The sequence below is a fragment of the Phodopus roborovskii genome, unplaced genomic scaffold (assembly GCF_943737965.1).
Source record: "Phodopus roborovskii unplaced genomic scaffold, PHOROB, whole genome shotgun sequence".
Taxonomy (NCBI): Eukaryota; Metazoa; Chordata; class Mammalia; order Rodentia; family Cricetidae; genus Phodopus; species Phodopus roborovskii.
The window spans coordinates 29,898,115-29,913,404 of record NW_026126434.1 but is presented as its reverse complement, the minus strand read 5'-3'; the positions used below and the strand labels follow the sequence as shown (position 1 = coordinate 29,913,404).

The window sequence follows — 15,290 nt, the reverse complement described above, 5'->3', positions numbered from 1 at the left end:
AAGATACTCTGAAGGGGTTCTGCAGTGGCCCATGGCATGTCAGGTAACCACAGGAAAAGACATTTGCGATCACTTAGGGACCACCGCCTGTATGTATGGTTTTGTCCTGGGTTCCAAGGAGAGAACAGGCATGGTTGGCTCATCATGGTTGATGTCTCAGGGAAAGACAAGCCACAGAAGGCTTCAGGGATGAGAAGTGGTAAACATCTGGGATTCCTTCCACACAAAAGCAGCTTGCACCAGGACTGACTTCAAGAACTGAAGATGAAGGTTCCTTTTCCCCCAAGAAGACATGCAACTGAGTTTTATCTCCCCACATTCTCATTCCTCTAGAGGCCCAGTGGCTCCAGCCCAGGGGTTGTGGCCTTTATCTGTGTTCTGCTTCCTCCCTGGAACACTACGGCTTTGGAGTAGGGGACTTGGCAGGCTCTTCCCATGGCAGTCATAATCACTCTCCTCCTTCTGTTCTGGTGTGGGGACCCCCAGGCTGCTGCAGGTAAGAGGCAGGAGGTGGGGGCCTCAGGCTGCTGCAGGAAAGGGGCAGGAGGTAGAGGGTTCTGCTGCTATTTGGAAAGTTGGAAGGGGCTGCTGCTTTTCCTCCTTAGCACTTCTGAAAATGCACATGACTCAAGAAGACAGACTTATAGTGTTGGAACTCTCTTTGCTTTTAGTCCGGGGAAGACCCAGAGGTCCTGGGCTTAGTTATATACAGTTTCCTGGTTTACAAAAATATAATATGAGTCAGGTATGGGGGTGTAGCTCAAAAGAGTTCATCTCCAACCAAGAGTTTGATTCCTGTCATCACATAAATATGCACACTATGCCCATCAGCCCAGAATTAGAGAGGAGATAGCAATACCAGGAGAGTCAGGTAATCCTCAGCCAAACAGTTGATTTGATGATACAAGATAAGGGTCTTGCTATGTTGTGATGGTGGATCTTCCAGTACACTGCTTCTAGGCATATCTATGAAGGCATTTCCAAAGAGTTTTAACTGAGGAGGGAAGAGCTACCTCAAATGTCAGTGTCACCGTCTAGTGGGCTGGAGTCCTAGACTAACTCAAAACAGGGAAAGGACAAAGACAGCAGAGTATAGGTGTTCCCCTTTCTATACTCCTAAGTCCATCTAGAAGCAGGCATGTTTCTACCACCATAAATTTTCTGCTATGATAGACTGTGTTCCTTAAACCATAATCCAAAATAGATCTTAAGTGGAGATGCATGCCTTTAGTCCCAGAACTCGGGAGGCAAAGGCAGGTAGAGCTCTGAGTTTGAGGACAGCCTGGTCTACAGAGTGAGTTCCAGGACAGCCAAGGCTACACAGAGAAACCCTGTCTCAAATATAATAATGATGATGATGATTATAATGATAATAATAACAAATCTTATTCCCTTAAGTTGCTTTAGCCAGAGATTTTGTCAAATCAACACAAAAACAGCAGTCCAGGCTCAAGCACCCTTCTTCTTCTGCCTTCTGAGTGCTGTGACTACAGGTGCATGCCAGCACACCCAGCTTACAGTTTCCCTTGTTTTCATTATTATCTGTTTGTTTTCAGACAGGGCATTGCTTTATAATAACCTTAGCTGGCCTGGTACTTCTTATATACTGCAATCCTCCTCCCTCAGCCTCCCCTCCTGAGTGCTAATATTATAGGCATGTGCCACCATGCCCTGGCTTAGCTCCTTGTAGAAAACAAAAACAGATGAATAGATGTTTGAAGAGATAAGGGCAGCCTCCTTATGTCCTATCTCAGAGCCTCTCACTGGCCAGGAAAAATAGAAAGCCTTTACTCTCTTTACTCTGCCTCTCCCATCCCATTGTCCCCACTCTTTCTGGGACTCATGTATCCCAGGGTAGCCTTGAACCCTTAAGCAGCTGAGGATGACACTGATCTTCCTGTCTCTGGGTGTCTGGATCGCCAGTATACACCAGCACATTCAGTTTATGGGTTTATGCAGTGCTGGGGACCAGGGTCAGCTCTTCGTGCAAGATAGAGAAATAGAGAATCACTCTTGCCAGCTAAGCCCTGAGTCCCATTCCCAGTCTATAAGCGACCTTTTTTTTTTTTTCCCCAGTGTTTGGAACCCAAGAACTCAGGCAAGCACTCAAGCACTTAAACAACCTTGCTTTGCCCCAGCCTGTCCCTCTTTCTTCTTAGCAGTCACTTGAGAAATGTGCTTGGAGACCCCAGAAGGAAAAGAAGGCAGGGGTTAGAGATAAAGTAGGGGCTTGCTGAAGGCATGGACAGCTCTAGTCTGACACTGCCATTTCTCCACAGACAGCATCCAGACCGTCTATGTAATCTCAGGGGAGTCAGCTGAGCTGCCGTGTCCTTCACCACCCTCCCTACTTGGGGTCCAGCTCCTAAACTGGTTCCGCAGTCCTGCAGCAGGTTCTTCCACCATCTTGGTGGCCCAGATCCAAGTAGACAGGCCAGTCTCAGATCTGGGGAAACCTGAGACTGATTCCAGGTTCAAAGTCCTCAGGAACTATTCCTTATTGCTGGAGGGGCCCCTGGATGAAGATGCTGGGCGGTACTGGTGCACTGTGATGGATCAGAACCATAAATATCAGAACTGGAGGGTGTATGATGTCTCCGTGCTCAAAGGTGAGTTAGGATGCAAAAAATCTCTGTGAACACTGGAGACTAGGGAAGACCACACAAGATACTGAGGTGTCCTTTCTATTGCCAGGATCCCAGTTCACTGTGAAGTCTCCAGATGGACCCTCTTGCTCTGCCCTCATGTGCTCTGTGGTCCCCACCAGACATCTGGACTCTGTGACTTGGCTAGAGGGGAGGAATCCTGTGAGAGGACATGCTCAGTACTTTCGGGGAGACGGGGCTGCCCTGCTATTGGTGTGTCCTGCAGAGGGGCTTCCTGAGACCAGGAGTCGTAGGCCGAGGAATATCCGCTGCCTTATGCCTCAGAACAAAAGATTCAGCTTTAGCCTGGCAGGTAAAATGAGGGAGGAAATGAAGAAGGGGGAAAGGGGAATTCTCTCTGACACATCTCTCAAGGTTGGAAAAAGGGGTCACTTCCCTATAGGGGGAGGCTTTTTCTCCCTGCATTGGCCAAATCTATCATAAAGAAGGGTTGATTAACTGGATGTTGGTGGTGCACACCTTTAATGCCAGCACTTGGAAGGCAGAGGCAGGCAGATCTCTGTGAGTTCGAGGCCAGCCTGGTCTTCAGAGCTAGTTCCAGGACAGGCTCCAAATCTACACAGAAAAACCCTGTCTTGAGCCCCCCCCCAAATAAAGATGGAGTTGATTAAACCAACTTTGGGGAGGAATAGGCCAGACCAGGAGCCAGGACCTACTTTGGTGGTATACATCACTGTTTATAAAGGGTTAATCTGGGACTGAAGAAAGAGCTCTGCTAAGTAAAGTGCTTGTAACACAAACATTAGAATCCGGGTTTGACTCAGAAGTCACATAAAAAAGTCATTCATGGTGATGCATGCTTGTAGTCCCAACACTAGGGAGACAGATCAGATGAACCCCTTAACTCTCGGGCCCACTAACCTGGCCTGCTGTGTGAGCTCCAGGTTAGTGTCTCATAAAATAAGGTGAACATCTAAGGAGCAACACCTGAGGTTGACTTTTAGCCTCCACACACGTGCATACACATACCCCTACACATGAACACACACACACAGGCATGCACACCCACACAATCATATAGGTAAGTGCACACACACACACACACACAGAGGCATGCTCACCCACACAAACATACATACAGAAGGCATGCACAACATCACACATAGGCATGCATAGCAACACCCACAGAACTCATATAATCATGTGCATGCACACACACAAGAAAGAGACTGATCTAAGCAGGGCATGGCGTCACTTGCCTCCTAGCACTTGGCAGGCACAAGGAGGAACAGAAGTTTGAACATTGGCTCTATGGTAAGTTCAAAGCCAGTCTACACTATGTGTGATCCCACTTCTTTAAAAAAAAAAAAAAAAGCATCAAAATAAAAGAAACAGGCCTATACCTTTAATCCTAGCTCTCAGGAGGTGAAGGCAGTCAATGTCTTCGAGTTCAAGGCCAGCCTAGTCGACATAGTAAATTTCAGGCCACCCAGGGCTATATGGAGGGGCCCGGTCCTGTCCTGCCCCCTTGCCAAAAATAGAAAGTCAAGAAATAGGCCAGTATATGAGTCAAGCATGGTGGTTCATGCCTGCAGTCCCAGGACTCAGAGGGTGAGGCAGGCGTTCAAGCCTAGTCTGGACTGTGCATGAGACCCTGTCTCAAAAACAACAAAAAAGAAACAGCCTAATCTATGATTTCTGTGGACTTTTCCATGGCAGAGAGGAAGTACGTAGGGATTTCTGGGGACGCTGGCTTCTGAAGAAGGGGTCCCACATACTGTAGTATAATAGCCTATTGACAGGGAAGGCAGAAGCAGAAAGTGTATAGTTGTTATACAAAATAAAAGGCCATTATATAGAGAATGAATGCTGCTAGATGAAAAATAACCCATTTATAAGTCAGAGAGAGGAGCAAATGGCCATTGTTTCTTTCAAGTCAGAAAGATCTTGGCAAGGCCTAGAGAACAAATGCGTGAATGGACGGATAAGGGAGCGAAGAAGAGGAAATAGAAAAACACTCTCTTTTTCCATTTCCATGTGTGTGATATGCATGCATGTATGCATATTTGCATGTGTGTGGGTACACACACACCAGGCACACACACACACACACACGCAAACACACATATACATGGGTGTGCAGACGCGGAGGCCTGAGGTTGATGTCTGGCATCCATTGCTCTCCCATCTTATTCAATGAAACAGTCTCTCTCAATCAAACCCAGAGCTGGTAGATAAGGCTAGTCTCATTAGCCAGCCTGCTCGGGGTATCCCCTGTCTCTGCCTTCAGAGGCTGTAATAACAGGTGAGCTTACCATGGATTCGAACTCCAGTCCTCACACTTGTGTGGCAAGCGTGCTAACCACTGAGTCATCTCTCCAGCCCCTGTCTTTTTGTTTTTTTACAGTAGTATCTCACCTTGTAGACCAGGTTGGCCTTGAACTTCCACATCTCTTTTGTGTTGAGCCAGGTTTTCATGTAGCCCGGGGAAGGCCTCCAGCCCCCTGTGTAGATGATAACTTCAGCTCTTTATCCTCTCATCTCCACCTCCCAGGTGCTGGTATGGCAGGCATGTGCCTGCTGCAATCCTTTATTTTTTCTTGAAATATCAATTACTGGGGCTAGAGAGATGGCTCAGTGGTTAAGAGCACTTACTGCTCTTCTAGAGGTCCTGAGTTCAATTCCCAGCAACCATGTGGTGGCTCACAACCATCTGTAATGAGATCTGGTGCCCTCTTCTGGCCTGTAGGCATACATACAGGCAGAACACTGCATAATAAACAAAGCTTTAAAAATGTGAATTATTGTGAGAGAAGTTATGGCTAGGATGTGCTCTGGAATCAACTGTCCCTGTGGTGGGGACCACTGCCACTCTCTCTGATGTTGACTCCTGGAGTCCGTAAGCAAAGTCAGAGGGTGGTGGGTGCTGGAGGCAGGGGTCTCTTGAGTAGTTCCTGTAGGAAAATCCCACTAGACTGTGGGGAAGCCGGGTGTTAAGGCTGCCTCTGCTCTGGCTGCTCAAGACAGGTGACCAGACCTTTTTTAGGTGACATCACAGAATGATTCTACTTCCTTCCTGCAGCAGCAACACCCCCTTACTACCTGTCATTCTTGTCTTGCTGTCATAGCAACTTCCACTGAACCATTTCCCACTGTTTGTGCCCCTGTTCCGAGCTGGGATGTGCCCTGGATACTGATGTTGCTGTTCACAGCAGGCCAAGGAGTCACCATCATGGCCCTCAGCATCGTGCTCTGGAGGAGGAGGGCCCAGGGGTCTCGGGACAGAGGTGAGTGAATCTTTCTCCAGAGATGTCACTTGGGTGTGAAGCAGAAGGTCAGACTCACATCTACACTCTGGCTGGCCTCTGGCTGGTTTAGGGGAGGGGTGACAAGGAACAGATCCCTGAATTATCTGATGACGACTATACACCACACGACCTCTTTTCCCCAGAGCCCTCAGCTCCTCACTTCAAACCTGAAGTCCAGGTCTATGAGAACATCCACTTGGCTCACCTTGGGTAAGGAACAACTGGGGGACGAAGGCGTACATCATGTCCCAGAGGGCCTGAGCTTGGGGTTGAATTGTAGATGGGGGCCCTGGTTCGTGAGAAAGTGTAGTAACTTTAACATGGCTTTCTGCTTTGCAAACTCTACAGCCCACCCACCCACAAGACCAGGTGATCTTGGCGACATCTGCCTCAGAAAGCCTGACCTGCTGTCCTCTGTTTCTGGTATCTGGCACCTGAAGGATTCCCTGGAAAAACCACATCGAGGGGGTGGGGTTGAGGGTGAGAGGCTACTTCCTCTTGGCCACTGTCATCTACCAAGCTGGAGGGGATGACATAAGGGAGGGAGTAACACCATTCTGTAATGTCACCTGCACAAAGGTGTGGTCTCCTGTCTTAAAGCAGCCTGTAGAGGAGTGACCTGGAGTAACATATATTATGGGGTTTGGAGTCTCTGTTGGGGACAAGAGAGACAGGGAAGCCCAGAGACTTGAGAAGTGATGGGGCATCTGTCAGAGGAGAAGCTGTGAAGAAAAGTGGGAGGGGCCAGTGGGCAAGGAAGAGAAAAGTGGAGAGACTCAAATGCAGAGTGGGAAAGCAGGAGCCCCAGATGAGGACATTTGTGGGACAGGGAAAACAGAAGATTCAACAGGCCTCTAAAGTAAACCAGACTTCCCTTCCCCCTGTTGGTCTCACGAAGGGAACAAGACCCTTAATCAGGCCCCAGACTTCCTCAGATGGAACAGGAGGAAAGCAAGCCCAGAGGGGGATGCCAGTCCTCGGCCCCAGCAGGGTGCTCTCCTTATCCTGGGCTCACACTAGCTCCTCTGTGGGTCTCTATCATCCACATGATCGGCTTATCACTTCTGACTCCCTGGGAGCTCTGCCTCTTCTACCTAGGGATCCCATGCTATCTCCCTGGGCAGAGGAAGCATGTGCAGGGACAGGCAGATAGATTCCTGGTGGAGCGAGTACTTTCAGGTTTTCTGAATAGGGGACACCTCTGGGCCAGTGAAGTGAAAAAGGGCATCAGTGCTCCAAAACAGTCAGTCCCCAGCCTCCAGAAATGTGACCACACCCTCACAAGCAGCTCTGCCAGGTCCCCTTTTTGACTGTTGTCTCAAATTCAGCTTTCAATGGAGAGAGCAACTTTCTTGGAATCCTCACCCGCAGCCCTCAGGCTGCAGAAGCTTAGGCTCAGATGTTGGCAGGAAAGAGTATGACAGTCACACAGATGGAAATTGGGTGTGGGACACCACTCAGGCTCCAATGTGCCCGTCCAACCCACAAGGCAGCTACGTTAGTTCTTGTGTGTGAGTGTTGCAGACATACGGTGTACACACCAGTATGCATGGAAGACATTAGATATCCTATCCTTTCCTCTTCATCTCATCCCTTTGAGGCGGGGTTTCTCACTAAACCTGCAGCTAGGCTGACGGCCAGCAAGACCCACAGATCCTCCAGTCTCTGCCCTTCATTGACATTGAGGTTACAAGCTATACCCAGCTTTTTATTTTAATTTTAAAAATGCTATATGCACTGGTGTGTTGCCTGCATGTATGTCCTGGAATTACAGATGGTTGTGAACCACCATGTTGGTGTTGGGAATTGGACCTCAGGTCCTCTGCAGGAGCAGCCAGTGCTCTTAACCACTGAGCCATCTCTTCAGCCCCAAGAGCAGCTTTTTAATGCTGGCACCCAAAACCAGGTTCTTATGCTTATGCAAATGCTGGCATCCAAGGAAACATTTATTCCTATTTTGCCCTGTAAAGTTCATTCTTAAAGTACATCCTAGTGTGTTTCATCACCACCACCACCACTACAGGCGACTGAAGTGTTCCCAGGCTCACAGACAGCCCTGTTACTCCTTTTACATATTATTTATTTTGGTGGTATAGGGAGTTGAACCCAGAGCCTTGGGTATGGTAGGCAAGCACTCTATCACTGAGCTGATTCTCTACCCAATAGCCTTTTTATTATTGTACCTCTTTATGGTTCCCCAAGGCAGCCTTCCATTCTTGAGACCCTCAGGTAGCTAGTTACATCTTTCCTAGCAGTATTCTACCCCTCACCAATACCAGTGCCACTTCTGTCCTTTTGCCTGGGACTCACAAATCCTTGAGGGTAGCTGACCTGGGACACCTAGAGAAAAGACAGTAGGGGTTTCTTATGAGGAGGGGCTCTGGACACATGCATGCTGGGGTGGGAACTCCAGCTGTAGGAATTGGGTCTCAGGAGGGGTCTGTAGAGATGTTGGTATAAAAACCCTCAAGGGCCAGGGTTTTTTATACAAAGTCACATTCTCAAGCATGTCCCAGAGATATCCATGCACGTTGTCCATGATGACATCGGAGTCCTGGGTTGACAGGCAAGGGCTCACAGGCTAGAGAAAGATGTGTGCTCCCCAGGCAAGGAGAAACAGGGTGGTGAGGGGAAGGCTTGGGAATCGCCGTGAGGGAGCAGCATTGCATAGGTCCTGGTCACAACACTGGTGTTGGAGAGCATAAGACTGTGACCAGTAGGTGGCATGGCCCAGCAGGGGGCACTGGGCCCTGGGGAGGCAGCCCTTCCGTTCAATGATGTCCTCCTTCTTCTGGTCTGTGGGACAAAGGAACGCTGAGGTTGGGTGGCAGAAAAGAGAGAGGTGAGGCGCCACCTGAAGAAGGACCATTGCACCAGAGTCCTACCTGAGGTGCCAACACTGATGCCGCACACCTCATCTTCCTGGCACTCTGTGAGAACAGGGTAGCAGGGCTTGGCAAAGCTGCAAGTGTAACACTGGAGTCGTCCTCTGGTTGGGGAAGTGGTGAGACCTGTTGGGTCAGCAGAGATCAGTTCGGGGAGAAGAAGGTAAGAGGTAAAGTCAGACCTCTGGGACACACAGAGGAGGGGGAGGGGAATCTAAAGTAGGGAAGGAAGGAGAGAGCAAGCAGGCAGAGAACCAGGCAGAAGAAAAAGGGACACTAGGGAGATAGACAGGAAGAGGCCCAGGGAAACAAGCCCACAGACCTGTGAGCAGGAAGGGGAATTGCAAAAGTTAAGAGAGAGATAAAGGATGGGCCAAACACTCAAAGAGGTAGCCAGGAAGAGATAGTTACTCTCAAATGTTCGCCCTCCCCCTGGCCTTTTGAGACAGGGTTTTACACAGCCCAGGCTAAGGCCAGCTCCTTCTGCCTCAGCCTTCCAGCCTCCTAATAACTCCCTGTTTCTCTTCACCTCTGTCAGCTCCCTTTCCTTCCCAGCCCTGGCACACATGCCTGTCCCAGCCCTCTGCCCTTTCTGATTCCCAAGTCCACCCTTACCCAGTGCCCCAGACAGGAACAGGATGCAGAGGAAGGCCCTGGAGAGACCCATGGCAGGACCAGCTCAGCAGTCGGGGAGGAATAAGATCTACACCCCAGTCAGAACACACCTGGCCAAGGACTGGGAGGAACCAGTAAACAAACAGACCTAGCTAGAATCTGGGGTGTGGAAAAGTGAGAGATTCACCCCCTAATGCAACTCCTGTTTTCTCAGTGTTTGCTAACTCAGCCTAGCTGTCTGCCTGCCTAGAGTTGTGTCTGTCGCCTTCCCTCACGCTCCCCTCCTTCCCTCCCTCCAGCTCAAGCTGTTCTCGGGTCTTTGTTTTTTGTCTATCCCCTCAGAGCTTGTATGCCTCACAAGGTCATACTCTGAATCCTCCCCTGCCCTAGATGTTGGAGCCCTGTTGAATGTGGTATCAACAAAGCCCACCCACCCGTTCCCACACCGTACCCCACCCACAAAGCCCAGCTCTGAGGGGCCCTGCCCCTACCTCGTTGGCATCCTTTGATTCACACACACACACACACACACACACACGCTTCAGCGTTGCTACACCATAATTATCCCTCTTGGCTTTACTACGTTGCAGAAAAGAGTTAATCAAGAGCTGGGCTAGAAGGATGTATGATGTCCTTCCTCTGAGGAGAAATTGGAAAAGGAAGATGGGAGAATGGCATTAAGAAACAGGAGGGATTAAGACACCGGGTGGGGGCTGGGAGTATATCTATGCAGCCTTAGAGGGCTTATCCAACACATGTGCAGCCCTGGGTTCCATTCCCAGTACCGACAAAAGAAACACTTCACCAGAAAGGCTCAGCATCTCTTTATACCCTGAAAATTACTGAAGACCTCAGAGACTTTTTTTCATATGAATTCTATCAATGTTTACCACCTCGGATATTAAAATGAGCTAATGGGATAGTTCTGTGGTAGAAGTGCTTGCTGTATAAGACTAAGGGCCTGAGTTCCAGCCCTGGGACCATATAAAGGAGGAAAGAGAGAACAGAGTGTTCACAAAGTCGTCCTCTGGTTCCCACCAGTGCAGGATGGCATGCATTCACCTGCACTCATTCATTCAAATGATTCATTCAAATAATAAATTTTATTAACTTTTTTGTTGTTTTGTTTTTGTTTTTTGACTGGCTTGGAACTTGATTTGTAAACCAGGTTGGCTTTAAATTCACAGAGATTCACCTGTCTCTGGGCCCGCATTACCATATCTGACTATTTCTTTAAGACTTTATTTTTAACAGTGTGTGTGTGTGTGTGTGTGTGTGTGTGTGTGTGTGTGTGTCTGGATATATGCATGCAAGTGCAGGAGCCCAAAGGCCAGAGAGGACACTGGGTCCCCTGGAGCTCTAGGTACTATTGTTCCATGTGGGTCCTGGGAAAAAGTTGTCCTGAAAGAACAGCAGGCATTCTCATCCACCGAATTATTTATCTCTCCAGCCCTAAATAAAAAGTTTTAAAAAGAAATTAAGGGGGCTAGAGAGACAGCTCAACAATTTAGAGTGCTTGTTATTCTTGCAGAGGACTCAAGTTCTACTACCAGCACCCATATGGTGGCTCACAACTATCTGTAACTCCAGGTCCAGGGCACATATCTACATGTAAGCAAAATGTTCATTCACATAAAATAAATCTTTTTAAAAAGGAGGGGGGGAGGTTAAAATAAGAAGCCTCGGCTGATAGCACATGCCCATAATCCTATCACACCTGAGGCAAGAGGATTTCTGTAAATTTGAGGTCAGCCTGGACTACCTGCTGGGCTCCAGGCCAGCCTAGGCTATACATAAGACTCTGCTGCAACAAACAAACACTCGTGCACGCACACACACATGCACGATAAATATATGTAATTTAAAACAATAAAATAAACAGGACATTTAAAATTGGTATTGAAGCCAGGCATGGTGATTCATGCTTCTGATCCCAGCACTTGAGACACTGAGGCAGGAGGATCAGAAGTTCCAAGCCAGCCCTGTTCTCAAAACAGTCAGCTAGCTAAACAAACAATTAGGTGTAGTTTGATTCATTTAACAAATAAAAGCAACATATTATATGTTAGGAAGACATAATTCTGTGAAAAATAATAATTAGCCTCGGAGGGCACAGGGAGAACGGCATTGTTTTACATTTTTGAGAATCCATTTAATGCTATAATCAAAGGTGGCTGGGTTTTCATAACCTGCTTCTGCATTCCATCTGGAACGTGGGTGAACAAGACCCAACCCTCAGACATCGGATTAAAAAGGAAAGATCCTGGAGGGGGGTGGTATGAAAAGGGCTTAGGGACCCCCGGGGGGGGGTTCTTCGACTAAAACTGCTGTGGAGAATGGAGGCCTTTTGGGCTTCAGAGGGACGCTCAGAGTCACTCATGGGGCCCCTCCCTGTCCCCATTGGGGCCCTGGTGTCTGCTGGGGGAGACTCTTCGCTTTTTATTGCCCCATAAAGCTCAAGGCAAGGGGGATATAAAGCTGGCAGAGTAGGGCCTGAGAGGGGGGTGGGCGGGAGGGAGAGACGCTACTGGCATAAACAGAGGTGATGAACCCCCAGTTGGTCGGGATCCTACTCTGCGCCCTGCTAGGCGCTGCCTTGGGTAAGGAAGAAGAAGCTCATGCCTCTGGCACAGGCCTATCTTTCCCTCTGCCTGTGCTCTTCTGAGGTCTGGTGCTGAACCGCAAACCTCTTCTTTCCTGCCAGGACACCGGACGCGGTGCTATGACTGCGGTGGAGGTCCCAGCAGCTCCTGCAAACAGACGGTCATCACCTGTGGTGAGGGTGAGCGCTGTGGCTTTCTAGACCGAAAACCCCAACCCAACCCAGGACAAGCCAAGCAACGTGAGTCCTTTGCCCCCCCCCCCACTGTCCCCTCTTCAATCTTGAGGGCTACCACCTTTCCAAATTCTGTCTGGCTCTGGGCAGATGGTGACACTGTTGTGGTAGGGCAGTCTAACCCTACTGGCTCCTGGCACTGCCTGGAGCAGCCCACACACCTAATTCCCTCTGCACTTACTCTCTGTGAAGAACCTCATAGGCCCTTACTAGGGAAGAAACTGTCTCCTAAGACCACAGTCAAAATGTTAAACCAAACTCCAAACTTCAACTGTCAGGGACTGGCTAAGTACTGGAAAGGGGAGTGGGTGTGTGTGTGTGCATGCGTGCGTATTTAATATTTTATTTTGAAACCATTTGGTTTAACATGAAAAATAAGAAAGAAATGCACAAGAGTTCCTATTTCTACCCAGCTTCTTCAGCTGCTAACATCACAAAAATTGGAAAATGACAGCACGATACTAATTAATCTAGACTTAGATTCAGTGGCCCAAGCTCAGAGCAGAATACCTGACTGACTTTATTTTAAAGTAATTATTTTGTTTGGTTTGCATTTTTGCTTGCTTGGTTGGTTGGAGACAGGATCTCATGGAGTACTCTTGGCTAGCCTGGAACTCACTACATAGACCAGGCTGGACTTGAACTCACAAAATTCTGCCTGCTTTTATTTCCTGAGTGCTGAGATTAAACACAGGTGTGAGTCACCTTGCCTTGCTTAAAATGTTTTTTAGATTTTAAAATTTATTTTATATGCATAAATATCTGTGTGTATGATGGTGTGCCACCACCAGCAGATGTCCATGCTGCCACTGGGTCAGAATTGGGGGTGAAATTCTCTGGAATTAGAATTACAGGTGATTGTGAGCCACCAAGTTGGTACTGGGAGCTGGACCTCGTCTTCTGGAAGAGCAGTCAGTGCTCTTAACCACTGAACCCCCCACCCACCCTAATTTAATTTTTGAAGATTTATTTTTATGTATAGGTCTGTCTGTCAGACAATCTGTCTGAGTGTATGACAAGTGTGTGTGTGTGTGTGTGTGTGTGTGTGTGTGTGTGTGTGTGTGTGTTCTTAGAGGCCAGAGGAGTGTATCAGATTCCCTGAAGCTGGAGTCACAGGTGGTTGTGAGCCTGATGTGAGAGCTCAGGTCTTCCGGAAGACCGGCTAGAACTCTCTGCCACTGAGCTATCTCTCCAGCTCGATATTTTTTATTTTTAGGACATTATCTCACATGCCCCAAGGTGGCCTCAAACTTGCTATGAATCCAAGGATGACCTTGAACTCCTGACCCTCTGCTCTCCACATAGTTTGGCCATGTCCTGTTTCTTTTGCTAATGCAGATCAAATCCAGGACTTCTGCACCCTAAACAAGCATTTTATTAAGTGGGCTACATTCCCAGCTCTATTTGCTGTTTTGTTGGGACAGGGTCTTGATTTATAGCCCAGGGTTTCCTTTAACTCAATTGTGTTGATCAGACTGGCCTTGAACTCCTGGCAATCCCCCTGTTTCAGGCTCCTGAATAGGCATGCACCACTGCGCCCAACTTCAGTTTTACTTACTTCACAATGATATGCTATTTTACAGATTGTCCCTTTTGTATTTAGCTGTGATTTTCCCATGTTGAGGCTGAGGCAGGCATGGTCCTAGGTTCTTGGAATACCTTAGTGTCCCTGCCCTAGGTGGGCCTGTTGGCTCCAATGCATTAGTTTCAGAGAGGTGATTTTTGAGGGGGTCAGAATATCCCTTTAAGTCCCTGGAAATCAAATCTGCTCTCCCATGGAAGGCAAGTCTTACAGTCAGGAGTTCAACACCCGAGTGTCATTCTATCTCTCAGCCTCCATGACCCTGAGTCAGCACCACCCAGCCTGCGTGGCCACGAATCATTGCAATCAAGTGGACATAGAGTCAGTCGGGGGTGTGACCTTCACAACCCACAAAAACTGCTGCGTCGGAGACCTGTGCAACAGCGCCGTGGCGAGCTCTGTGACCCCTCTCTGCATCCTGGCTGCAGCTGTTACTACCCTGGTCTGGCTCTTGCCAGGACTGTAGAGCTGACAGTGGATTGAGGGTAGGGAGGAGACTGGGGGAACCAACCCAACACTGAAGGTGAGAAGATGGGAACTCCTTTGTGTGCCATTAAAACCTCTGGACTGAGAGCTGACTATTAAATTCTATCCATTTTTGTTTGCTTTTCTGAGACAAAGTTTCTTTATGTAGCCCTGGCTGGCCTAGCACTCCTTCTGTAGACCAGGCTGACCTCTAACTCACAGAGATTCACCTGCCTCTCTGCCTCCCAAGTGTGGGCATGAAGTCGACGTGAGCCACTGCTCCCAGCGTCTACGTATTTTCTGTCAAAAAGGCTGAAGGGACGGTATGAGCTGACGTCTGGTGTTTCAGTTGACTTCTCTGTCAGTGGGTCTGTCAGCAGTCCTTATCCAACAACACCCCTCAAAGAGTAGAGGATCTGTCCTCGAACCTGCTGCCAGGCGGAATCTCCTTTCACTGGGCTCAGTGGAGGTACCAGGACAGCCTGGCTGTCAGGGCTTCTTTTCCCTTCCATACTCCATAACTCGGCTCCTAATACAACTATTTTGAACTGAGAAAGCAAAGTTGCTTGAATAACCCAGTTAGAAAGCCACCTAAGAGGTGGAAACAGGAGCCAACAGCTCTCTCTGTAGACACCCGTCCTACCCTTTCTGGGGCGCCCTCAAGCTAGGCTGCACCTGCTTCTTGGCAGGGTGTAGTCTCAATTTAGGATAAGGGTTGTTTCTCCAAACACTAATGCCAGTGTGCCACCCTCAGGTATTGGAAGGGAGAAAGGCTTGTAAAACCTGTTCTTCCATTTGGTCAGTCCAGCCTTGTAGAACACTTAGGTAAGGAGAAGGGTGGGGTTGGGAGTGAAATTTCCATGGAAAGGGGCCTACACCACCGCCACCAAAACCTCCTCTGTCTCTCTTCTCCTCTCTCTCTCTCTCTCTCTCTCTCTCTCTCTCTCTCTCTCTCTCTCTCATCCTTGTTGTCCTGGCTGGCTTGCAACATGC

General features: G+C 48.6%; 3 protein-coding genes across 4 annotated transcripts in view; 1 reads left to right on the top strand and 2 right to left on the bottom strand.

The window, feature by feature from the left end:
- The window catches only part of Bag6 (BAG cochaperone 6), a 115,532-nt gene that overhangs the window by 58,814 nt on the left and 41,428 nt on the right, over window positions 1-15,290 (bottom strand). The gene's annotated exons all lie outside the window — the stretch shown is intronic.
- Window positions 402-14,403, top strand: Ly6g6f (lymphocyte antigen 6 family member G6F). Of its 2 annotated transcripts, none has more exons than XM_051187345.1 (6): window positions 402-496; window positions 2,280-2,609; window positions 2,695-2,958; window positions 5,735-5,893; window positions 12,119-12,256; window positions 14,084-14,403. In XM_051187345.1, exons 1-6 carry the CDS (start codon window positions 436-438, stop codon window positions 14,296-14,298), a joined length of 1,167 nt encoding a protein of 388 aa, XP_051043302.1. In that variant the 5' UTR covers window positions 402-435; the 3' UTR covers window positions 14,299-14,403. The 2 variants fall into 2 exon arrangements, with proteins under 2 accessions (XP_051043302.1, XP_051043301.1); XM_051187344.1 differs by lacking the exons at window positions 12,119-12,256; window positions 14,084-14,403 and adding exons at window positions 6,058-6,124; window positions 6,263-6,490.
- LOC127224341 (lymphocyte antigen 6G6e) lies at window positions 8,074-9,597 on the bottom strand. The gene is made up of 3 exons (XM_051187352.1): window positions 9,415-9,597; window positions 8,800-8,925; window positions 8,074-8,710 (listed from the first exon to the last, which is right to left on the bottom strand). Exons 1-3 carry the CDS (start codon window positions 9,464-9,466, stop codon window positions 8,496-8,498), a joined length of 393 nt encoding a protein of 130 aa, XP_051043309.1. The 5' UTR covers window positions 9,467-9,597; the 3' UTR covers window positions 8,074-8,495.

Bases quoted from the DNA above. Each gene is read 5' to 3' on its own strand.
- LOC127224341 (XM_051187352.1), bottom strand. From the start codon at position 9,466: ATGGGTCTCTCCAGGGCCTTCCTCTGCATCCTGTTCCTGTCTGGGGCA. The intron at 8,926-9,414 runs GTAAGGGTGGAC...CTGACCCAACAG, and splicing joins GTTCCTGTCTGGGGCACTGG to GTCTCACCACTTCCCCAACC. The intron at 8,711-8,799 runs GTAGGACTCTGG...TTTGTCCCACAG, and splicing joins CATCAGTGTTGGCACCTCAG to ACCAGAAGAAGGAGGACATC.
- Ly6g6f (XM_051187345.1), top strand. From the start codon at position 436: ATGGCAGTCATAATCACTCTCCTCCTTCTGTTCTGGTGTGGGGACCCC. The intron at 2,959-5,734 runs GTAAAATGAGGG...TTGCTGTCATAG, and splicing joins ATTCAGCTTTAGCCTGGCAG to CAACTTCCACTGAACCATTT. The intron at 12,257-14,083 runs GTGAGTCCTTTG...TCTATCTCTCAG, and splicing joins CCCAGGACAAGCCAAGCAAC to CCTCCATGACCCTGAGTCAG.